Source organism: Acipenser ruthenus, chromosome 9 (genome assembly GCF_902713425.1).
Source record: "Acipenser ruthenus chromosome 9, fAciRut3.2 maternal haplotype, whole genome shotgun sequence".
In the NCBI taxonomy this organism is placed as follows: Eukaryota; Metazoa; Chordata; class Actinopteri; order Acipenseriformes; family Acipenseridae; genus Acipenser; species Acipenser ruthenus.
The window spans coordinates 55650323-55676308 of record NC_081197.1 but is presented as its reverse complement, the minus strand read 5'-3'; the positions used below and the strand labels follow the sequence as shown (position 1 = coordinate 55676308).

At 38.7% G+C, this 25986-nt stretch overlaps 1 protein-coding gene across 3 annotated transcripts in view; it reads right to left on the bottom strand.

Moving 5' to 3' along the window:
• The window catches only part of LOC117405378 (protein diaphanous homolog 3-like), a 300571-nt gene that overhangs the window by 190623 nt on the left and 83962 nt on the right, over window positions 1-25986 (bottom strand). For all 3 annotated transcript variants that reach the window (XM_059030274.1, XM_059030275.1, XM_059030276.1), the window contains exon 5: window positions 20687-20817. In XM_059030274.1, the coding sequence (XP_058886257.1) occupies window positions 20687-20817 (131 nt within the window). The remainder of the gene's footprint in view (window positions 1-20686; window positions 20818-25986) is intronic.

The window sequence follows — 25986 nt, the reverse complement described above, 5'->3', positions numbered from 1 at the left end:
AACTGTTTGACTGGAACATCTCAAGTACTCCTGTACTGCCTTAACTAGCACTAAAGCCTTCACATGCACAATTTAGTTCAAGATCAGAACAGAAACAGAAAGAAAAAACAGGTAAGCTGCACAACTGCATCCTGAAAAAAAACCCTGTACTATACTAGGCACTATATAAAAATAAAGTTATTATTATTATTATTATTACTATTTTGTGCCTGTTTTACAGCCGTGCTTTCTAAATAGTCTATCTTGGTAGTAAGTAATGTAGTCTGGATTAGATGGGATATTTGTTCTTCATTTTCAGCATTTAATGTGATATCTGTTAGAGATGGGAATTTTAAACGTTTTAAAACGTATAAACTCTAAAGAAGTGGTTAAACGCTGAATAATATGCTAGACATATAACCACTCACATGTCAAATTTCACCAAAAAGGCATATATTTTTTCATGTATTCATTTTAGTAAATTTATCATATACAGCAGTCTAAGGGCGGAAATGATAAAAGGGAAGGGGTTTGGCAATTGCCTTCCAAGTAATTGTTGCAACAGAAAGATTGACACTGGGGCGGGTTTTATTCTCGGTCGATCTGGCTCTTCATTGGTGCACTGTGTTCATGCTGTGGTTGGTGTGGTATAGTTCAGTCCACACGGGTTAAGAAGTGTTTTTTCTGCCGTTTGTGCTAAATTTTAATAAAATTGCATCTCTAAATAAAGGAACGAGGCAAAGCCAAATTTTGAATTATTTTGAAGAAACGAACGAGAGATTGTGGTATGTAAATAATTATGTAAAACAAAATCATTTGAAATGAAAACATTCAGAATTACTGTGGATGGAGTTACTGAATGCAGTAAAAAGCAAAACATCCATAATAAAACAGAACACTCTAGATGGCAACAGTGAATACATAGAACACGATTTTAAAAGGATTCTTTTTTTTTTTAATATTAATTCAGAGAACGCAAGTGTAAATTAATTATTTATAGGCTTTAATTTACCAGTACACTTTTATGCAAATCATTTGTTTAATAATGATTTGTACAATTGTCAACAGAAGGGGATACTAAAATAAAAAAACACACAAAAAAAAAAGGATTCCCTTTTGTGGCACCGATCCCAGTAGAGTTAATATAACAGTAGAGTTAATATAACAATGTATTGGAATCTGTGCATTTGATAGATTCTGTAACACAAGCTGTGTTGTTTTTTTTTTTTTTTTTTTTTTTTTTTTATTAATTATTATTGTTTTTGTTTTGTTCTTTGAATATAATAGAATGCAAAAAAAAAAAACAACAACTGTGTGCCCACAGGTACATCTCAATAGCGCAGTACAAATTGTTATTTATTTTCTTAGCAGACGCCCTTATCCAGGGCGACTTACAATTGTTACAAGATATCACATTATTTTTACATACAATTACCCATGTATACAGTTGTGTTTTTTTTTTACTGGAGCAATCTAGGTAAAGTACCTTGCTCAAGGGTACAGCAGCAGTGCCTCCCACTTGGGATTAAACCCACGACCCTCCGGTCAAGAGTCCAGAGCCCTAACCACTACTCCACACTGCTACCCTACAAAGAGAGACATTTACCAAGATAAAAATAATAATACAAAATGCTTTTAAAAAGACCAAATTCCCATTGGGCTTTAAATTATTATTTTTTTTTTATTCTATTGATTTTTTAGTATTACATGCAGAACAGCCAGTATAAGATCGTTACCTTTATTAAAAATGCACATGGATGAATCTACCAATTTAATCTATAGTTAATCAACTAACCCCATAATTGAACTGATCAAAATTTTGAATCAAGTGACATTCTTAATTTCAATATATACTTTGGTGTGTCTTTTTTTTTTTTTTTTTAACTTTGCAATGTTAAAATGTTATTTGCTTATTTGGGGGTCTTTACTTTTAAAATACTAACCATGGCTGTCAGTATTCATCAGAATGTAATACAACGTGTGTGTATGTAGATCTGGTTTAAACACTGACACCTGCATAGCATTTAAATGTTCATAAAGACGTACCAAAAGCACATCCCTAATATCTGTCTTCTGTCTTGTCAGTTGCCATTACAGTAATCCCTTTTTGAGGAAAATGAAGAACAAATATTCCACCCAGTCATGTTAGACATCGTTTGCCTATTTTTGAAGAGGTTATGCAAGGATACTTTGTATCCATACGGCAAGTGTGGCTGGTGACACATCCCAGGTGTCAGTGGTTCTATACTGTATTAGTTAGTAGTGGACAGCACTGTATAAAACACACCTCTGTAACACTGAAAGATGATTCAAGATTTAAACATGGTATATACTTAGCAGATGTCCTTTTATCTTTAGTAAAGTGCCACACTGCTGCACAATTGTATTGCTGCTTTCTTTGCGATTGTGAATAATGATAAAACCTGACTATGATTCACAATATTGAATTTTGTGATTCTTCTGTAAGGAAATTGCTGCTCAAAGATGTGTATCTCCTACAGATTCTAATCTTTTAAGGATGTGTATTTTTATTGTCCTTTTGTAACTCACCTGTTTTTTGAGTTAGTATGTCAGCACGGAAAACACAAAAGGGATCACACTGTCATTAAATTCCAATACAATAAAAAACAAAAACAAACACACACACACATACACAGAAAGAATAACATGCTGCTGTAACGCCAAGCTTGGTGCATTGACCAAATCAACTGAAACCAACGATATCTGCTATGCGTTTTAAGCTCAAACCCTTCAAGCCACATCAAACATGTTCCTTGCCAGATGGTTTAAATATAAAACATCCACTGGGTAAACATGCACAGACCTGAGGGTTAGAAACATAAAGTATGTTTTCCCCCAAAGGCTCCCTGGATACAAGGTCTGCCTGACCATGCATGCTGTGCAGTGTGAGGCAACCTTCAGGTCAGTAATCTGGCTTTCTGCCAGTGGTACTGTACAGGTAAGTCAAGTACTTCCATAAATACAATGTTGATAATAATAGCCAAATTCACTTTAATATAGTCCTGACATTCACTACGAACTGTGAATTAAATATGACTTTGAAATAGTTGTTAAACTATTAAACATTTTGCCAAAGTATGCTACCACAAAGGGAGTACGCTGTATCTTTTTCTTTATTAATGGATTTCACTTAAGCCCTTGTCCTAATGGATATTTACCTCCTAAAGACACAGAAACCTGAAAAATATACCAAAGCTGCTTGACCGAGCCTGTGGCGCAGCCATGCCCGCCCCCGAGGGTATAAAAGGACCTGCGCACATAGAACTCAGCGTCATTTCTCCTTCAAGCCTGCTACAATTATGGACGCAGTGACCTTGAAGGTTAATGGTTACATTTCTATTTCAGGGAACCAGGGTTATGATAATAGCCCAGCGTTCCCTTTCAAATACGAAATGTAATCATTACCTAATGGGTGAGTATACCCAAGCCTTCGCAAGGGCAGTATTGCAGAACGACTGAAATGCTACAAGGTGTTGTAAGGGTCGACTCGTAAGCCACTCTTAACACTAGTTCCAAAGCAGGGTTTTGAGAAGTCTGTAGAACCTAGTAAAGGTATGGAGAGTAGCCCACACCGCTGCATTGAATATGTCTTTGACAGTTGCACCCTGGAATAAAGCCCACAAAGTTGCCATGCTCCTGGTGGGATGGGCAGTGAGCTTCTCTGGAGAGGGCAAGTTGGCTCGCTCATAGGCAGTCCTGACTATCTGCTATCCATTTGGACAGCCTCTGTTTAGACAGGGCTTAATCATGGGACGGCCCCATAGCAGACAAATAGTTTGGACTGCCTCCGACTTTTCATTCCGTCAACGTAGTACACCAGGGCTTGCACTGGGCACAGCGTATGGAGCCGTCGCTCCCTGTCAGACTGGAAAGGAGGTGGATGAAAAGCCTCCAATTTCCAGACTGGTTGACGGTTACATTTCGCACTTGAAAGGGAACAATACACTTCTGTGTTGAAATTGTGTCCCACGGTCTTATGGGAAGCTGTATTTTGTATGCAAGAAGACAGCTAGTTTGCTTTCTTTTGTATTGGTCTCAATAAGACTCCCATTGCCTTGATTTATTTTCAGTATGTGCAAGCAGATTCTTGAAACTGCCAGCAGCTACTGTACAGCAGGAAGCTAAACCAGCAGGCAAAGAGCAGGGATTAGACTGAAGAAAACAAAATGTCCAGGTAAGGCAAACCAAACAAATGACAGCACCCTTTATATGTTCAAAATTCTGCACCCCTTCGATTATTTCAAGCCGGAATTGCCAGGTTTGCATTATTAAGACCCATAACGCAACAAAGGCTGTATGCTTTTGTGCAGAGACCATACAGTTCTGTCTTATAATGTGATGTAACCCCTTTGTCAGCAGTAAGGGGCAGAACATATATAAAAGTAAGATATAACCCTTTACAGTCTCAGGGGCCAGAGTAGAAGTGGTTAAACAGTAAAAAGGTAGTGCTGCAAATGCTGTTAGAAAAGCCAGTGCAGCAAAGCCTATTCTGTTCATTCTGATGTTGATATTTTGTGGGTTTCATGCTTTAACATACATCATTTGCTCCACATAACACTTTTCACTGTACAGGTTTTTGGTTTCCCTTGATGGAGAATGTTTTTTGTTCTTACTACTAGTTTGCCAAGCAGCACAACATGAGACTAAGACAATAGCCAGTTTACTGTTGAATTACTTCCGTCTGGGTCTTAGGTCAATATGGTGAAGGTTATTCCATCTCCCCAGGGCTGGAAAACAACCTACACTTCACAGAAGAATATAAATCTCAAGCTGACCGAGATGCAGAAACCCCAGTGCACTCTCATCACAAGTCAAAATCCACTGCTAGGACTTGAACTTGTAGCAACAGACTGCAAGGGGCCAGTGCACTTCACTGAGCATTTCAGCATCCAGCAACCCATGGCAAAAAGCAGAATCCCTCACGACCTACGGGCATTTCAAGTACAGATGTGCTTCTTCACAAGACAAATTGTTCCTCTAAATAAACTGTTACACAAAAAAAAAAATGACTAATGACTTTTCTTACTTTTGACGTTTTTCACAAATAAAAGCAAATGGTCATTAAAAAGATATATAATGTTGTTCAACATTTACTGATGTTGTGGGGGAATTTCGTAGTTATAATTGAATACACTTGGTAAAATGACATTTCAAATGTTAAATCTATGAGACTTGAAATGCTGGGAAGCTGATTAAGTTTATCTTCCCCCAACCTTCCTTCCCCCCAAAATATTCTTGATTGATCGCCTTCAAAATAAACTAGGTATTGGTAACAGGGTTGTATAGATTTACATTATTATTATTATTATTATTTATTTCTTAGGAGACGCCCTTATCCAGGGCAACTTACAATTGTTACAACATATCACATTATACATTATTTCACATTATACAGATATCACATTATTTTTACATACAATTACCCATTTATACAGTTGGGTTTTTACTGGAGCAATCTAGGTAAAGTACCTTGCTCAAGGGTACAACAGCAGTGTCCCCCACTGGGGATTGAACCCACAACCCTCCGGTCAAGAGTCCAGAACCCTAACCACTACTCCACACTGCTGCCCTAGGGGAATGGTTTAGATTACCTGCTGTGCTGACCTGCCAGTCTTGTTTAAACAAAGCAGATTCTCTTGGACTTCTCTTTTGTTCCTGAAAAACATCTCCATGAAGTGACCTCAGAGCCGACGTTTGAACGGGGCTCCACTCCAAGCACTGTAATGCCAACATCCTCCCATGATATCGACTCTACATCTAACTACAACTCTGTGTTATAAAGACCAACTGAATTTCAACTTTGTTTTTCAACGAACACATCTCCAGTACAAGTATTACATTTCAAAGACTAAGATTCAAGTAAAATACGATATGTTTGGATAAGAAATATCTACATGCAAACCAGAAGTAAAAACGTTTAATACAGTGTAACACTTTGCTAAGATTTAAAAAAAAAAAAAAAAAAAATGTACTTTGATGAACAGTTGAAACAAAACGGATGATATTGTGCGTATTTGAAAACAACACTGCGAATGTCTGAACCATTTCAACACTGAGTTTATCTACAAGTTTTGAAGTAACTCACAACTTAACACTAAATGCAATTGAAACCGTTTCCGAACTTGTTGAAATATAATGCAGTCTTTATTCCAACCAACACAACAGGCATTGCTTCACGTCGTCGCTGTATGAATGTGCGCAAATCCTGCCCGCACGTGCACGCAACCACACTGAATCCTGCCCGCACGTGCACGCAACCACACTGAATCCTGCCCGCACGTGTACGCAACCACACTGAATCCTGCCCGCACGTGCACGCAACCACACTGAATCCTGCCCGCACGTGCATGCAACCACACTGAATCCTGCTTATATTTAACTTTTAATGTTAGTTTATTTACGTTATTTGTCTGGTTAAACTCTTGTGATATTGAAACTAAAAAAGAATACTTTTATAACTCAGCCTCATCTATTTTCTATTATGTTCACAATTTTGATATATTTGAAAACAGAATAATGGAATGGTGAATATAATTTTATAAGACATTTGTTGATGACTGAAACCCTATAATTAAATTTAAATATGAAATCACATAATGGAGGCTTTGTCTTGTATATTAAGAAATTAATATTAACCAATGTCTGTATATTAACAACATAGTGGGGGTGTTGCCTTGGATATTGAGGCATTAATGTTAAATATTATATCTTCCTAAATATGCTTGACAATGTTCAGCTCCAATAGCATAGAGACAAGGACTCAGCAATACACCTGGAACGTTTTTACTTTTGTCTACACAACCTCTTAATGTATGATTAATTGTATGGCGTTATTGATTCACAAACAGTGTGAAGTGGCTCAATAACTAATACCCAACAACGGATTCGATACTCATACAATTATAGGTCTAAGAGTGTTTACACAATGACGTAAAAACAGTACACTTCATGTTTGCACTCATGTCTGTTTAATTAGGAGTGCACTAACTTATACAGCCTAAAAAAAAATGTTGGTAAACAAAGACATTTGTTTTTATTCTGATTTACAATACAGTTCAATATGCTTTTCATGCAGTAGAATAAAATCGTTGCAGATGGTATGTATATTTTAAGAGAGAAGAGTACTAAAAGTATAGTTTAATACATGCAGCAATTCATGTCCAGCTTCACACTAGCTTCAATAATACTGTATAATTGCTAGGGACCACTGATAGTTTTAGGTGAGCAAGCAAACACATTTCACTGTCTAAGAACTCCCTCTCGGAAATGCATTTCACATGTGAGAGAACACTAGAAAAGATCCACGTTCCAATTCCATGATTCAGTTGTGCAAATTGCTCTCAACTTCAACCCATTTTTCTTGATTATTCTCAGACAGAAAACATATGGAATGACAAAAATGTATTTACTGTAGTTGGTATACAGATATTCTAAAGACAGTATAGTGTTGGGTAACCAGCTACGTTGTAGAACACACAAGAAGCCTTCTATAAGAAGTACATCCATTGAACTGCACTGCACCTGAAAATAGTTCAAGGAACATTTCAAAAACAGCAGTAGTTTAAACACTGAAGCATTAGACAGCATGCTGTATTTTTGAATTTTTATAATTCTTATTAATGAATATATTTTGTTGGCTAGCCTGGGCAAATGTGTCCATGTAATGGCAACAAATTAGAAGATAAATACCTTGGCGTTTAGCTTGATCATTTATTGACATTTGGTCGTCTTAACAATAAATTAGTTCAATTGTAAATTCAAACTTAGTTCAAACTTAGTTTTCTGTACAAAACAAGAGGTCAAACAAGGCTGGAGGTGCAAACTTCACCAATAATTAATTAAAAATACAGCCCTTCTGATTGTCTACGATTAATGCTATTTATTCAAGCTGGACTCGTACTAGATTGCCCCTTAAAAAAAAAACAAAAAAAAAAAAACAAAAAAAAAAAAAAAAAACCCATCATTATGATCTTTAAAAGAACATTAAACTAGTTAAGTGGTCACAGGCTTTTTCATCTACTGTCCTTTGCGCATAACAACCTCCTTCAGTATCTATTTGCTTTCTTATCACACAAATCAATAAATCTGAGGTCCTCCATATTCTTGCAACTCAATTCCTAATTCGGTCAACATCCTTAGTGTCAAATTGTAAAAAACTGTAGTATGGACATTTAATTCCAGTCTTGTAACAGTATGTACTGCTTCGTTTGTGCTGATTCTTTGATTAGATGCAGCTGAAACTGTTAAGAACACTGCTTCTGTCTTGCTCGAGCATTAGAACAGGGTCTACTATGCCAAAGCACTTGGGCGTACCTATAACGATTGTATTGCTTCAGTAAAATATGTACTGAATATCTAATGTACAAGACATTGTAATAGAAGTCCTATGGTAGTACAAGTATAAAACACTAACAGTACCCCCCCCCCCCCCCCCCGTTACATAACCGCCTTGCTAAATAAATAAATAAATAAATAAATAAATAAATAAATAAATAAATAATTAAAACTAGGCTACGAGAGTAATGGCATTGGCAGCAAATGCAGCTTCCGCGATGGAAACAAAGAAAGCGTTATAGCAATCAGCCTTTTGGTGCATTCCCCTTTAAGAGAAGCAGGCTGTGTACGTGTGTCAGTCAACTGCGTATAGCAGTGACGTTTCAATACACCAGTCGAGAAAGCTTTTTTTTTGTGTGTTTATATGATGGCGCGCGCGGTTGCAGATATTGGCAGCGTGTTGTTGTAGCTTTTAAATGCATATGAATTAAACAAAGCAAGCTTCATAAACGCAATGCTTCCCGGCCGTTTGTTTAAAATAGCTGAAGCAATATTCAAACCGAGCTGCTTATCGGCTGTTGGCAATATCAAATAAAGAGCACTAAGTACCGTGACAAAGATATTAAGAAAGCAAAACTGTTGGTTTTCTTTTGTATTTATTTTTTTTTTTTTTAAAGCTTTGCGTGGAGATGGCTTATAACAAACCGCATGGCAACACTGTATTTGTAGCCTAATTAATCTCGTTTACGTTTGCTTACTTTTAAAGCAGAAAAATAACCCATGTTTAAAGCAGATTGCGTGTTGTTTTTGTTCACTAACCTATTTATGGATGTGTAAATGCTTTTTCTATAGATCCGACTTTTCAAATCCAACTTTTTCAAATATCCGCCTATACCCCAGTCCACAAGGGTCGGATATGCGACATTGTGCTGTAAATAAAACACACGCTTTAAAGAAACTTGGGAAAGGATAAAAGCATTTACACCCTTAAATTTAAACAATACATCCTTTCATAATTAATCTTTAAATATGCAACAGTTTTAATTTATAACTGCTACAAATTATTTTTCTGCAGATTCAGAACAGGTGCCTCCAATGCCCACCATTTCATATTCCTCACAGGTTTCAAAAGATGAACTCATGAACTACAGAAACAAATCAGGACACTCACAATGGCAAGCCAAGTAACAGGCACATTACTCAGTTAAATCAAATGACAGAGTTGAAGGAAAAGGAATTAATTCAGATAAACATGCCTAAATTTGCTTGTGAAAAACAATTATGTGAAAGATGGAGCATGGCTCCACAGAGCAGTAGAGGCAATTCCAGGTACTGCTGTCAAAACTTCAGTGGTAAATCTTCTGGTCATCTTTATCCATATATAAGTTGATAGGAGAGATGTACTCAATCCTTTCTACTGGTTGGCCACAGGTTAAGGAAATAAAAGTGTTTCTTTCTTTCGGGTTAATCATAGCTTTAAAAAAAAAGAAGACGACGAAGACATCCACAAAGCAGTGCTAGGTTTACTACAACAGGCTAATTGAAGCTCTAAAATGCACCCTATTGCTTCTTGTCAGACGTGCCTAATGCCATACCAAATCACCAATTGTTATCGGGTACTAATTTTCACAATTGCAGAATAAAAAGCTCACATATTAACCTGTTTTTTCAAATGTATTACTGTACTGTAATTGATTTACAGCGGCAGGATTTTTAAAACCTCTTTGCCCAAGTCATTATATACTACATAACACAAACCATTTCTTTGAGGTACTGTCGGTGCGTAAATAAAAATTATTTTACTGCTATTAGGTACATTACAGTATATAGAGCTAAAATCTGACCTGAAATTGATCACAAACATTTTGTAAATGGGGAGGAACAGACGAAAAACTGAAAAAATGACCAGGCTAAATGTTACAAAAACAAATTAAAATACACTTAACTGGTAGATTCTGGGTCATAAATAGCAGCTATTTTGGACATTGTGACCACATGGGTGCGTTCTGATATGTTGATACCTCCAACTTTATGAAACAATAAAATATAAGTTTTGCAATGCACAACTATAGTTCATCTAACCTTAATTTATATAAAAAAATGTGTGTTTTGCTGGAGCACTGAGCGTGCAAATAGGGTTAGCAGTGAAGTGGTTAATGGGCTTTCAGTCTGCTTTTTAGAGATCTGACCGTTTAATTTAGAATGCACTGTCTACAGTATTGGAATTTACAGATTTTCATTTCAAATACAGAGCTATAAAAATAGGTTTTGAAAAACACCCAAAAGAATAACGAATTTCTTGATAATCTATTATATTTTTCTCTATTTTACTGACACATGTCATTACAAAAGAAGATTTACCTGTTGAAATTTGAAGAAACAGACCTTTTGTTTTCAGATTATATATGGGCAAGTGTAATTCGCATGTGATGAAATTAATCTTAACAGCTACAATAATGGGATTTTAAAACTGAAATATTTAGGTCCACCTCAAAGCACTTTACCCCCCAATGTCAAATTTACAGTATTTTTTTTTTTCCTGTAGAAGTAAAAAGACTTAACAAGCAAGGACGGTTTTTGTGCAGCTTATTAAAAGGTATGCTTTATATAATTTACATGAATCTACTTCTCCTTTTAAAATCCTGTTATGTTAATTTTGTATCATTCTCTATTGCGTTTCTGCTTATATCATTATTTACCAGTCGTAGCACAATTGCCATACATCATTTTCCATTTTCTAACTCACAGTGCAGGTGCAGAGGGGGCCGAATATCTGTTATTATCAAAACAACTAAAACCACTCCTTTTATCTCAGATCATTTTTCTTGCCTTTCTGTTTTATATACAGTACCATCATTTTGATTTCACTTACTGATTTTCACTTTGCTTGTTACCATAGAAATGCGTCAATTTTCCAAAGTGTACAACATATCTGCAGTGAATTGTGGGACGACAGGTACCTCTTCGTGGAACCTCTGATTAAACTTGACAAACAAATGGATCTCCCAGTGTACACACTGGCAGATAATCCAGTCAGTCATGAGCTCTTAGGGTAGGGCTAAGGAAAGACATGTACATGACTGTGGCAATGTGCCCCGCCCCTGTGTGCAATTGTGTGTTATGTGTTGTATGTTGCGTGCGTGTGTTAATGTTGGTGTATAGAGATTGGTACACGGGATATAAACGGGTCTGTGTTTCACGTGTATTTAAAAATGTAGATTTGTATTTAGGCACGAGGAGGGCACAAATCACTTCACGTGCTGGTTAAATGTAATATGTGAGCATGGGGTTGCACAGAATTAATTCACGTGCTGGGATTCAAGTGAATAATTAATTCGTAATTGAATCCCAGCACAATAGTATATATAGATGCACATTTCTTCCACTCGGGGTTAGGTGTTCGGTGAGTGGAGAACGAGTGTGGAGAAGGAGAAACTAAACAGTGAAAAAGAAAGATCGTAACGTTTGTTTTGGTTTTACTCACCGTGTTTGTCTCCGTGCACCGTTTGTGTGTTAGTACGTTTTGTTTGTCTTTTTTATTTTGGCGTATAGTGCCGTGTCCTGTGTTTTGTTTCAAACCTTTTATTTTCTGTGCTGTTTATTAAATGCTGAGCGCGATCACGCGCCCAGCTTCACCAAACCCCACATCTCTGTCTGTTTACTTCCTGCTTCTGGTCTGACGCCACTCACTCCGGCCGTCTTTGTGACACGTGGTGTCAGAACCGGGACGACCGCGCCTCCAGGGCTCAGGCCAGAGCGGGAACCGCAGTTTTTTTTTGGGAGAAAAAAAATAAATAAAAAAAACAAAAGGAAAAGAAATGGGGAGAAGAGGCTGGAGAGGAGCACAGGAGGGCAAAGGGAGAAAGGCGGAAGCAGGGCTGTGGTGTTTCGACTGTGGCCAAACTAGCCACACCACCATACCCTGCTCCGTCCACAGGACCCTTCAGGCAATGGCCCAAAGACTGGGATGGGGGGAGTGGTGCCCTGGCTGTGGGGCATATGGGCACACATTGGCCCTATGCCCCATGCAGGATGAAGAAGAGGAGCCCTTGTTGCCACGTCCTATGCCTGAAGGGGAGGAGCCTGAGCGTCCACAGCCCAAGTGGGAGGAGCCTGAGCGTCCACAGCCCAAGCGGGAGGAGCCCGAGCGTCCACAGCCCAAGCGGGAGGAGCCCGAACGTCCTACGCCTGAGCGGGAGGAGCCCGAACGTCCTACGCCTGAGCGGGAGGAGCCCGAACGTCCTACGCCTGAGCGGGAGGAGCCCAAACGTCCTACGCCTAAGCGGGAGGAGCCCGAACGTCCTACGCCTAAGCGGGAGGAGCCCGAACGTCCTACGCCTGAGTGGGGGGAGCCCGAACGTCCACAGCCCAAGAGGGGGGAGTCGGTGCGTCCACAGCCCAAAAGGGAGGAGTCGGTGCGTCCACAGCCCAAAAGGGAGGAGTCGGTGCGTCCACAGCCCAAAAGGGAGGAGTCGGTGCGTCCTCAGCCCAAAAGGGAGGAGTCGGTGCGTCCTCAGCCCAAAGAGAGGAAAGTCGGGGCTTCCATAACCCTAGGAACCAAGCTGCCAGCAGAGGGAGAATGCCTGCTGGTCCCACCTCCACCAGCAGAGGAAAAATGCCTGCTGTCCCCATCTCCACCAGCAGAGGAAGAATGCCTGCTGGTTTCCCCTTCCGAGGCAGAGCCGCACCAGTCCCCTGCAAGAGAGGCAGAGCAGCACCAGTCCCCTGCAAAAGGGGGAGACTACACGCTGCTCCCACCTCCGTCGCCAGGAGACTACACGCTGCTCCCACCTTCACCGGCAGGAGCAGAGCAGCAGGAGCTGCCTCTGCCTCCCCCACCTCCACCGCTTCCTCCACTAGGAGCAGAGCAGCAGGAGCTGCCTCTGCCTCCACCACCGCCAGGAGCAGCCTCTGCCTCCACCACCGCCAGGAGCAGAGGAGCAGGAGCTGCCTCTGCCTCCGCCATGTCCACCAGCAGAGGGTGAATGCCTGCTGGGTCCCTGTCCACCAGCAGAGGATGAATGCCTGCTGGTATCACTTCCCCCACCAGCAGAGGATGAATGCCTGCTGGTATCACTTCCCCCACCAGAAGAGGATGAATACCTGCTGGTATTACTTCCCCCACCAGCAGAGGATGAATACCTGCTGGTATCACTTTCCCCACCATCACGAGGAGAGGAGCGGGAGCTGCCTCTGCCTCCATCACCATCAGGGGGAGAGAAGCAGGAGCTGCCTCTCCCTTCACCAGAAAGACCAGGACGTGAAGCTGGCGGCCCTCAGCAGCCCTTGCATAGGCTGCTGAGGGAAGCATGGGGAAGAACCGCCCGGCCGCAGAGGCCGAGAAGAGGGCCAACACCCGCACCCCCGGCTGGTCCTGACTCCCTGCCACGCTTCACCCAAGGATGCCTGTCTGGCATCGCCTAGGGCTGCCTGCCGCGCCGCATCGCCTGGGGTTGCCTGCCGCACCGCATCGCCTGGGGCTGCTAGTTGCTCCGCATCGCAGCAGGAAGTACTGTGGCCGGAACCCCACCAAGGGGAGCTGCCGGCCACGAAGAAGGTGGGGGAGGTCAGGGGACCTGCTCCCACTGCAGCAGTTTCGCTGCCGGAGATCGTGGGGGAGGTCAGGAGACTTGCTCCCACTGCAGCAGTTTCGCTGCCGGAGATCGTGGGGGAGGTCCGGAGAGCTGCTCCCACTGCAGCAGTTTCGCTGCCGGAGATCGTGGGGGAGGTCAGGAGACTTGCTCCCACTGCAGCAGTTTTGCTGCCGGCAGTACTGTGGTCGAAGCCCCACCAAGGGGAGCTACCGGCTACGAAGGAAGGGGGAGAGGTCAGGAGACCAGCATCCCCCGCAACAAGTTCGCTGCAAGCGTGGACTAGCAGGCTGTCAGCCGTGCCACTATCGGCAGGGGTGCTGACAGCATGGCCAGCCATGGGCCCACTGAAGCCTCCCTTTCCAGCCCGAGACTTTGTCCTGGACTGCTGGATTTTTAAGGGGGGAGGTGGCCGTTGAGGCCATGTGTGCTGCGCACAATGGGGGGTATATGTGGCAATGTGCCCCGCCCCTGTGTGCAATTGTGTGTTATGTGTTGTATGTTGCGTGCGTGTGTTAATGTTGGTGTATAGAGATTGGTACACGGGATATAAACGGGTCTGTGTTTCACGTGTATTTAAAAATGTAGATTTGTATTTAGGCACGAGGAGGGCACAAATCACTTCACGTGCTGGTTAAATGTAATATTTGAGCACGAGGTTGCACAGAATTAATTCACGTGCTGGGATTCAAGTGAATAATTAATTCGTAATTGAATCCCAGCACAATAGTATATATAGATGCACATTTCTTCCACTCGGGGTTAGGTGTTCGGTGAGTGGAGAACGAGTGTGGAGAAGGAGAAACTAAACAGTGAAAAAGAAAGATCGTAACGTTTGTTTTGGTTTTACTCACCGTGTTTGTCTCCGTGCACCGTTTGTGTGTTAGTACGTTTTGTTTGTCTTTTTTATTTTGGCGTATAGTGCCGTGTCCTGTGTTTTGTTTCAAACCTTTTATTTTCTGTGCTGTTTATTAAATGCTGAGCGCGATCACGCGCCCAGCTTCACCAAACCCCAAATCTCTGTCTGTTTACTTCCTGCTTCTGGTCTGACGCCACTCACTCCGGCCGTCTTTGTGACAATGACAAATCTGCGGCATTTGCTAGTTTAGCTAGTTTTTGGTGTCATTTTACGGTACCACCTACAATTACAGCAGTAAAAATAAACTGCTGACAAAAAAACATGTTAAAAGGGAATTACTCAGATTTCCCCAGTATCTGCAGAGCCTACGAATACTTAATGTATAGATGGTCAGAATACAGTTATGACATTTATGACGAGCACCTCAAGCATAAAGCATTTTGTAGTACCTTTATACTGTAATCTGTTTTTCCTTTCATCCAGGGGCCATGTTCTTTTTTTAATATGTGCTTTGCTTGTTTTACAGCTCCAGGCCCCCCCCCCCCCCCCGTCTCATTTTTATTTCAAATGCTGCAAATTGTACACTGCAAAGGTAAACTAAGCTTCTACATCTTGTTCCCAATAGGCCCCTGCTTGTACCTAATTTCACAACAGAGAGGACGAAGCTGAAGGATGGAGGTAGAGTAACTTCACTGAGGTCTGTCATATGCCAAGTGACTTAAGATTTCATTCTTACCTAAATCAAAAGACAATGTAATAAAAAGTCTATACGAGTTTTTTTTTTATAAAAGGATAGTTTCAAACAGTTTCCTGCATGCAGTCTGTTGCAGGTTTCGCTAAAATTGGAAGATTAAAATCTGAAACAGCTAAAATATCTATTCTGGTATGCATCGCTCTAATAAAGGTGACTAACAATTTAAAAAGTAGAGATGTAACATAATCTGAAACATTGTTATCAGTTCAGTTATTATTCTGAAGGCTATTCACATATATTGACTTGGATGACAAAGACTAGCGACTGGAAATGGCCAGCAAGATATTAATAGCATGGATACTAATACTTGGAAATGTAATATTTAAGAACAAAACAGAGCACAAGGATTCTTTTCCTGTCTGTCAAATCTTTGAACTCTGCTAAAAGTAAAATGCAACAATACATTTCTGTTAACTAATAAACTTGATCACTTCAATGAATATTGCTATTTGAGGTTTTATTTTCCTGACAGAGACAGCATCCTCCTTTATAACTGGTTCTGTTCTCAACCAAGGCATGCTGTTTACCCTGGCTTTGCCCCCAGTTGTGTCACACAGAGTAGCAGATGTTCTTGCTAAACCCTGGCTGTTACAAATAAAAATGACTGTAAACACATCTCTCACAGTGAGCTTCCTCCATCCACCTCCTTTCGGATCATTTGCCCTTTCCTGAGGCCATTGAGGGATTTAAAAACCTGAAGGTCATGTTACCATTAATGGGGAAAAGCAACTTTTTGTAGTAAAATATTGATAATTACCTTGTCTATACTCATTTTTGTAGTAAAATATTGATAATTACCTTGTCTGTACTCATTTGTGTAGTAAAATATTGATAATTACCTTGTCTACACTCATTTTTGTAGTAAAATATTGATAATTACCTTGTCTATACTCATTTTTGCAGTAAAATATTGATAATTACCTTGTCTGTACTCATTTTTGTTTTGGGTCTTTTTTGTTTTTTGTTTTAAGAAATACAATAAAATGTGCTTTACTTCAGCGACTTCTCAAACAATTAATACATCCTGTCATTCCACTACAATTCTGGCTATCATTTCATTTTTTGCATGGGCATACATTTATTTATTAGGAGGGTAACATTGTGAATGCAATTCCTTAATTATGAGCTAGACAAACTGGAGTATCCCCATTACCTGAGGCATGCAGAGGTGTGTCTGACATGTAAAACAGCACTAACATGTTGAATAAAAAGGCTTATTTTAGCAGAGTTGTTTTTGGCAGGAATAGAAGAGTAAATTATTCTGTCTGTCTAGTTACTGTGCCCAGTAGGATGTAGGTACAGTAGTAATCACATTGGACTCTATCACATTTACAACATGTCTCCATTCACTTTACACCTACTGATGGCCCTTTTCCAAGAGAAATTAACTGACAGTGCAATGGCCACCTCAACAAGAACAAGTTCAATACTCAATATTTCACAATGGTAGAAGAGTAGCAGAAGCAAAAAGATCCAATATACACAAACTTGGGGTCATACTCATGAGAATAGAAAATAAATACATAAAAATGATGTGTAGAGTACTTAAATGTATATTAAATTTATGGTTTAAACAGCATTAATGACCTCCGTGTAAGTCTCTAACTGGTAGATAAAGACCTGAGGGTTGTTGAGAAATACAGGAAACACAAAGATATAGCTTGTCTATGGGGCGCCGTTTGTGTCATGCACCATTTTGTCCACAAAAGGACTTTTGTGCACAGAATACATTACAACATGCATTTCATCCCACAAAATGAAAAACAAACTTATTTAATGTTGTCTATGAAAGGCAAAAGACAAGTTTTCATTTTTTAGACCAAAAAGGTAAAAGAGTTTTCATTTTGTGGACAATACACTTTTCTTTAGATCATTTTGTGGACATAATGAATAGCAAAGTACACTTAAAATTATTTAACATAACATTATCATTTTGTGGGACGAAATGCATATTGTTTGAGACTAAAACTTGTTTTGTGAGACAAAATACACATTTTGTGCACAAAATGATAATTTTGTTGGACAAAATGCTAATTATGTGCACAACATGCTCATTCTGTGGGACTAAATGCACTTTTGTGGGTCACATGACTGTGACATCATCATGGCGCACTGTCACATGTTAAGTGCCGCCCAATGTGCAGACTGCTTTGTGGCGCACATGCCTTTCTATGGAATTATGGGTATCACATCTGATTAACGTTAGCTTTTTTTCTGTGTTTTTGTCTGACTCTTCTCCTCCCCTTTATAGATTCAATTGATGATTATTGAGTCATTAGTGTCTCAACGAAATGCAAAAATGTGTCATTTCTGTGCTCTGTTTTGTTTCACATCGTGGTTTTTCAAAATGTAATTTTGCTATATCTTGCATGACAGTTTTTCTGTTTATATCCCATGTAAAAAAAAAGAAGCAGCTTCTTCTGAATAGCGGAGTTATCTAGTTTACAGGACATAAATATAAACGCTGATAAACCTTGATTAGCGTTCCCCCAGTTCACATCAGTCTAGAGACGCATTTGAATCACGTTTAAAATGGAAAAATAAGGATCACACTTAATTTAACCCGTCACAATTCACACATTTCTCAGTTTTAATCAAGTAACAAAAACACTGTCAGGTCATTTTAAAAGACGAGTAGCTAACCACGGGGAAAACCATAAACTATAAAACTTAGGGCTGCTGGTAAAACTTGCTTGTAAAGCACGCTTGTCTCAGCATACGTACACTAGCATCATTGTTTACAAATGCTGCGATCACAGGGTTTAAAGTGGGAATTTTCCATGGCTATTTAACAAACTTAAATCATCAATTGAATTTGTAAAGGGGAGGAGAAGGCCAAAAACACAAAAAAAATAAGTCAAATCAGATGTGATACCCATAGTTCCATAGAAAAGCATGCGTGACGCAAAGCAGTCTGCACATTGGGCGATTAACATGTGACAGTATGCCATGATGATGTCACAATCATGTGACCCACAAAAGTGCATGTCGTCCGACAAGTGTGTTTTGTCCCACAGAATGAGCATTTCATCCCACAGAATGGTACTGTGCACACAATTAGCATTTCATCCCACACAATTAGCATTTCATCCCACAGAATGGTATTTCGTGCACATAATTGGCACTTTGTCCCACAGAATTGGCACTTTGTCCCACAGAATGAGCATTCTGTCCCACAGAATTAGCATTTTGTCCCACAAAATTAACATTTTGTGCACAAAATGTGTATTTTGTCTCACAAAATGAGTTTTAGCCCCACACAATATGCATTTTGTCCCACAAAATGATAATGTTATGTTAAATAATTTTGTGGACGAAACTGATAACTTACTTTGCTTTTTGTGGACAGAATGTGTACTTTACTATTCATTATGTCCACAAAATGATCTAAGGAAAAGTGTATTTTGTCCACAAAATGAAAGTTTTATTTCATTTCGTCCACAAAATGAAAACTTGTACCTTTTGGTCTACAAAATGAAAAACTGTCTTTTGCCTTTTGTGGAAAAAATTAAATAAATTAGTTTTTCATTTTGTGGGACGAAATGCACGTTGTAATGTATTTTGTGCACGCAAGCCCTTTAGTGGACAAAATGGTACATGACATAACATTTTAAAATAATGGAAAAATCATAACACTATTTGGAAAACGTGAACTTTGTGTCATATTTTGTAATGTTTCTCTGCAGGGTTCGCCACAAACAAGAGCAAAATAACAAATTCAGCCATAGCCATATTAAAATGTTCCTGCAATAGGACAACATGTTAACAATAGTTAATTATATGAAAGTAATAAGGTCTTACCCTTGCTGGAAGCAAATTCGCACAGATTACTGTTTTATAAACTTGCAGCATGCAGGTCCCTGAAAACAATTAAACCTCAATAATAACTGTGTCCTTCTTCCAATTCTCATTACTAATGTGTGCATATATCAAAACTTCATTCAATAGTTAATAGGAATCATGATGTTTCATAAATTAAAGGTGGGAAAAAAACCTAAGTAACTTCAGTTCTCTAAATTATTTACATCGTTCACTGTCTTATTAGGCTATTCTAAATATGATCATGACTTATCAGTACTTTTTATCATCAGGAGTCTTTAAATGTAACATATCACTATAATATGATAAGGGTCACTCTCCAAAGAAACACACTATTAAGAATGTATTGCGAATACAGCGACACGTCTGGATTTCAGCAAGACAAACCTTGAACACTCTCCACCTCTTACATATCCATTCACCATATATTTCTCCATATGAAGTTTTCTTCTTTTTGTTTTAAAGCATGATACAGTACATGGTACTACACGATGTTAAAGAAATTGCTGTTTGCAGGCATTGCTTCTGAGACCTACATAGTGAATGGAAGTGACAGGTAAGATGTATTAAAATGAGTGTATTAGCTACATACACTTCTATGAGAAATGTGTGCTATCCGAGTTTGCATTAAGGGACTTGACTGGATCTATCTTCTGAACTTCTGTAATAATTGACGGTCTGTCTTTGCAAAACCAAAACCTGTGTTGGCCCACAATAATCTTACACAGCACACAGTGGTTTTGTTGCTAAAATCAAATCGCATCTAATAAACACTTGTGTGTTATGGTTCTCTAACAATAACCAGACTAACTTCTAATTTCAACAGGAACAGCACAAGTTTCCTAGACAGCATATTCCCTTTTCTGTCAACTGCATCCATTCAGTTATAATAAAAATAAGGCGTACATTGACTTAAACTTGTTGATGCCATGAAGGGGTGCAAAATCAGAATCCATCAGAATCAGGTGGTTTGAAAATAAGTAAATGCACACTGTAACCTGAAGAAACCTGGTGCTTGAGCAGTACATTTTCAACGTGTTAAACATGTTAAAATGAAGGCCTTTGCTGCATCAAAACACATCAATTATTTAAACATTATTTATCATTACCAGGATTTCCATGCACTGTTTGTCTTTCAGCTTCAGGGAACAGCAGGCTAATTGTTACGGTGGACACAGAAGAATTAAAAGCTCCCTAATTTAACCTGCAGCACTTGTATATTCCTAATAAATATTAATGAGGCTCAGCATACGGTTAACGATAGCTTGATACAGGGAGGAAGTCATTTATTATGAAATCATCAATAAAGCAAAAGACTACAGGTCTAGTGCATCTGTTAGGTTTTCCACAACAAGGCTTCACTTTGCACCGTTGGGGTGCAATACTTACCTGACAGGGTTACTGGTCAGAGACACACGCAGAGAATCCAGGCAGCTGAAGAGCCTTTCATCTGTAGCACCTGACTTCAGTTCAGAGATGAATTCCTGTGGCGAGATCTGATGGCTGCTCTTCAGGCCGCCCTGCAAAGAAAAGAAAACGTACAGAGAGACATTGCCTGATTAGTACCCCAGCTGGTTTAAATGGATCACCCATCACAGCTGCTATCAGCAGGACAAAGAATACCTTACCCCCGCTGTTTCTAAAGGAAAAACACTTGAATTGCTATTATACAGTGCAGGATTTGAACATTCACTCTGATACATTGACATAGTGTTATAATCCCACCATCTGCATTAATTAAATCTGTATGTCTACACAGGTACACATACCGTACTGTATGTATTCTTCACACTAAAATACTGAGTACAATCCTTTAAGCAGTGGCTTGTTCAAAGCAGGCAGCACATCTGTTATCACCGTCTTTCAGTATAATGTATTCCAGAGCGTGCAGCATGACAAAGCAAGTCAGTTCTTTAAACTGCACATGCACCTTTCCTTCCTTGTGAAAAGTATACATTCTTAACAAATACCAGTAGCACTATAAGCCTGGTCAACCACTCTGATTTCCACTTTATTTTATATTATGTTGGTGCTTATATATGTTGTGCTCTTGAAAGTAAAAAACAGCAAATCCTGTAAATGTAAACAAGAAGTAAAGGTAGTTAAGTTTAAGAGTGTAGTGTCCGTTCCCACGTAACATGTGAACAGAAGCACTGTCCGTCAACAAATCTGCATCCCTCCCACATGGGGCATTGTCAAAATAATGGTATTTGTGTTCAGATTCTGGTTGGTTAGGACACCGTAGTTCATGATTTGCAAACAATACCAAAATAATCAATAAACAGGAAACTTGCATAGAAAACAAGTAACCATTTCCATACTTGGATTGAAATTTCCTTAAACAATGGACCACTAGTTCCACGACTTTATGATATTAATATTCTTAACATCTGTAATTTAACATCACCATCCACAAACACTTAGACTTAAAAAAATAAAATGTGCTTTATTTACCATTTCCTTTCTTTGAATTTAGTTCCCTTATAAACATTTACCACAGTAAATGTGTACTGTAACTTTGCCATGGTTTTTGCATGGTTCAAATGCCTAATAATTGTAGTAAAGATGAAGATGCATTAAGGACTATCAGATGTAATGAGAATGTGATTGTTAAACCAGCAGAGAACGGTGGTGGCCTTGTTTTATTGTCTAAAAATTCCTGTAAGACGCCAATTATCCAATATTAACTTTTATATAAAATTGGCAGGTGACCCCACTACCGTTTTCAACTTCAGCATATGAAAAGGGAGCATATTCCAGAAAGTGTTTATAAGTATTTAATATGTAACCACTCTATAAAACCTGTGATTAGCATACATACATACATACATACATACATACATACATACATACATTACATACAGGGTATATATTACCCAAGGTTCATAAAATCATTGTTCAATCCACCAGGTCACCCCACTGTCTCTGGAATTGGTTCCCTCATTGAACTGCTTTCCAATTATATTGATTCTTTCTTGAGGCCCCTTGTTATGGAATTACCTTCTTATCTAAGGGATACGGGTGAGTTTATTGGTCAGTTATCAAATGTAAGATTACCAAATGAAAATGTTATTCTAGCTACACTTGACGTAAGTCTATATACCAATATTCCACATGGTGATGGTCTTAATGCTCTTAAGTTCAATCTTGATAGGAGAAGTGACATCCAGACACCAACTGCATTTCTACTTGAGAGGGCACATAAGGTTCTCACTAAAAAATTACTTTCTCTTCGAGAAAGATTTTTATCTACAAATCCAGGGCACAGCAATGGGAGCTTCATTTGCACCCGACTATGCCAATCTCTTTATGGGATTTCTCAAATACAATAATATATATATATATGGACATAATCCTTTCACAGATAACATCATCATGAGGAAACAGTATATTGATGATATTTTCCTGTTATGGTCTGGTACCGATTTAGAACTTAAAGCATTTGTTGCTTATTTGGACGGGCTGTTTTCCTCTATTAATTTTAGTTTGGAACATGATACATTCAAGGTCAGTTCTTGACACCACTGTATGTCTTGATAAGGGATCTTTATATACCACCTTGTATAGTAAACTGACTGATACAAACAGTATTCTGCATGCTTCTAGCTTCCCCTTCGTACCACTCAAAAGGGGACTCCCTTATGTCAATGTTTGCGACTTAAATTTGTTTTAAATCTGAAGATTGACACTGAAGTTGGCAAAATGTATGACCAATTTCTATCTAGGAATTACCCAAGAGATTGGTTAGATAAAGCTCTCTTCAAAGTTCAAAACGTAGACATAAATCCTCATGTGACTAAAACAAAGAATTTGCTTCCATTTGTTGCATGACTTACTAAACACAGTCATGAGATTTAACTTAAAAACTGCACACTTCTTGTGCGTTTTACTGCCAAATCCTAAATTACACAACCTATTTATATTCGCATAACTCATAAGTTTTCAGTTAACTTATTCAAGACAGCAATCAAAAAAGAGCACAGCGGATGGCTTAATATTTTTTGTCTTGTCAAGATGTTGCACAAATATTGTCTGTAACAAGGCAAAGAAAAAAGAAAAACAAAACAAACATGCCAGTCAAATAAAATGAAGACGATACATCATGAAAATACAGAACACATTAAAATGACATTGTTTTTTTGACACTTGTCAAGTCGGATTCATTTTCCCCATCTTTTCAACTACTTTCTTTGCATGGTTTTCAACCAAAACAAAGAGCCAGAACAAACATATTTGTCAGGCAGTCCTTTTCTACTTACAGTGGCAGCTACTGAATTTAGGGGGATAAGTAAGTCTGTAGGAAAACAGTTTTAACCCTCCGTTGAACATAAAACTTGGCGCAGGGGAGATAGCAAAGGACATGCATATCAAATAGCATGAATATCATTTTCAGTCAAGTAGACTCCAATGTAATTGTATTTATTCCACCTTTTCTGAGTGGTTCAGAGTTTAGTTTCTCCAATACTGGACTTTAATACTTTTTTTTCTGTATCAAAATTAACCAGCCATGTTCTGGGCTTGCAGAATCAAATTATTAAAATTCAACACTGGAGCTTCCTAAAACATCAACATCGCAATAAGGATGATTAAAAAAAAATATGCTGTTTACATTTCTGGGTGGTTCTGAGATACTACAACTATGGATGTCAGAGCCACTTTGGTGATATCTCACATCACACCACCCTGTTGAGCAATAATTCTTAAACGCATTCCAATGGGGTTAGAACTATTGGATTTGTAGACCCAATTTACCCACTTATATAATGTTTTTTAAACCCCCCCCCATCAAGCATTTAGACTTTAAGCTGTGACATGATTACTAATGATGCTACTGCCTGGCAGTATTGAATGTTTCTGGTCCCATAAGTTAGGTTTGTTTGTTTGTTTATTTAAAACAGATGAGACCAACTGATTGCAGTTACATTTCCAACCAGCAATGAAGGATGGATCTGATAAGTGAGGGAATACCTCAATCCTAGCAATACGGATCATTGCTATGCTTTGCAGAATTAAAGCAGAATCATTGTATGATGAAGACCTGGTTGTACAATACATTATTAAGTGGGTGTTCACTGCAACATGCGGACATCCTGCTTGGTAGTTTAAATGAGTGAGTTGAATGTATCTGCACAAGTGGTTGAAGTTTTAGAAAATGTGTTTACCAGTTCATGGGAGATAAAACGTTAGAATTGATTTAGTTTTTAAAATCAAACCTCTCATTTAAACCCTGAATATTGGTACTGTAGTCAGGTAACTAACTTTAATCAAAATGTGCTTTACTGAACAAACAGGAATTATGGACTACAAATCCCATGGTTCCTGACCCTGTCACATCCAGGTTCCTGGGAACCTTAGTGATAATGGAAGACTTATTATGGGATTTGACTGAAATGGAGAGAGAAAGAGAAAATAAAAAAAAAATAAAAAAAAAACACAACATCCAGTAACATGTTTTTCCCTTAAAACCCTGTAGCCCTGACATGGGGTATGGAGGGTATGATTGCTCCCTCCCTATCACAATTCCTCAATTATTGTCCTATTTAAAATGATACAGTAACAGTTATTATTTACTGATAGCCATGGAGGGACTTTAGATCTAAATGATTACATGTCTGTTTGGTGAAACTCACAAAGAGCCATATTCTTCTGTGTAAGGGAGGAAATTAGGTGCACATTAAAAGAGCATGTTGACTCATCAATATTCATGTGTATTGGAAGACAAAGAAACAGAACAAAATATTAGTTTACATTTGTAATAGTTATATTAAAAAAAGCTTTTATTCCAATATTATCCTGCAAAGGAAAGAATAAAAAGCTTGTATTTAATTTTCTGCCACACTGTATGACAAGAAAGATTACAGGTTAATGTTTTTTCAAAGCAACAAAACAGACTTATAAATTGTGGCTGCAGATCAATAGCTCCTGAAATTCATGGCAAGTTTATTTATAACCGATTACACTAAACTGACAGACAATTTCAGAATGTAATCATAAAATTTATAAGAAGGGACAGAAAGTGCCTCTACACCCTGCTATATTGATTTATTTTCGAAAGGCTCTGCATATATGTGAATAAAAATGAGGAAATTATTTCCTAGGCAATATACTGCTAGCCACATATATAGGTAGGAATACAGAATTGAACACATTTTATTAACCTATTTAATGCTGTTTTATCAGACAATATAAAAGCCTAGAAGCAAGGGTTTATGTGACCCCTGAGTAAAATATAAAATGCAATCACATTTTCAACTCTCGAAGAAACATTTTACAGTAGCTAAAACTGATTAAAACATAGCAGCACTTTCTTCAGATAAGAACACTTATTGCACATGCATTGTTTGTAAACAGCCCACATATAAATCTATGAACTAGACACAAAACTGTAAACCTAAATCTTCTCAAAGGTTGTGCAAGGCAAGTAGGACATGTCCTGCAGGTCTTTTCTGTCACCAAACCAAGTCCTTCATTAAGTGCACATAATTAGAGCTTAGATGTGTGGTTCCGAAGAGGGGCCTGAGACCTCTGGAGGAAACCTGAAACGCATACAGAAATAACTAAACTATTCTCCCCAGGACCTTTTCTCTTCCACACAAAACCTGACATTGTATAGCAACACAATTAGAATGAGTGTATTCTTATTATTATTATTATGAATACTGTTCCATTCAAAGTCTAGTGGTCCGGTG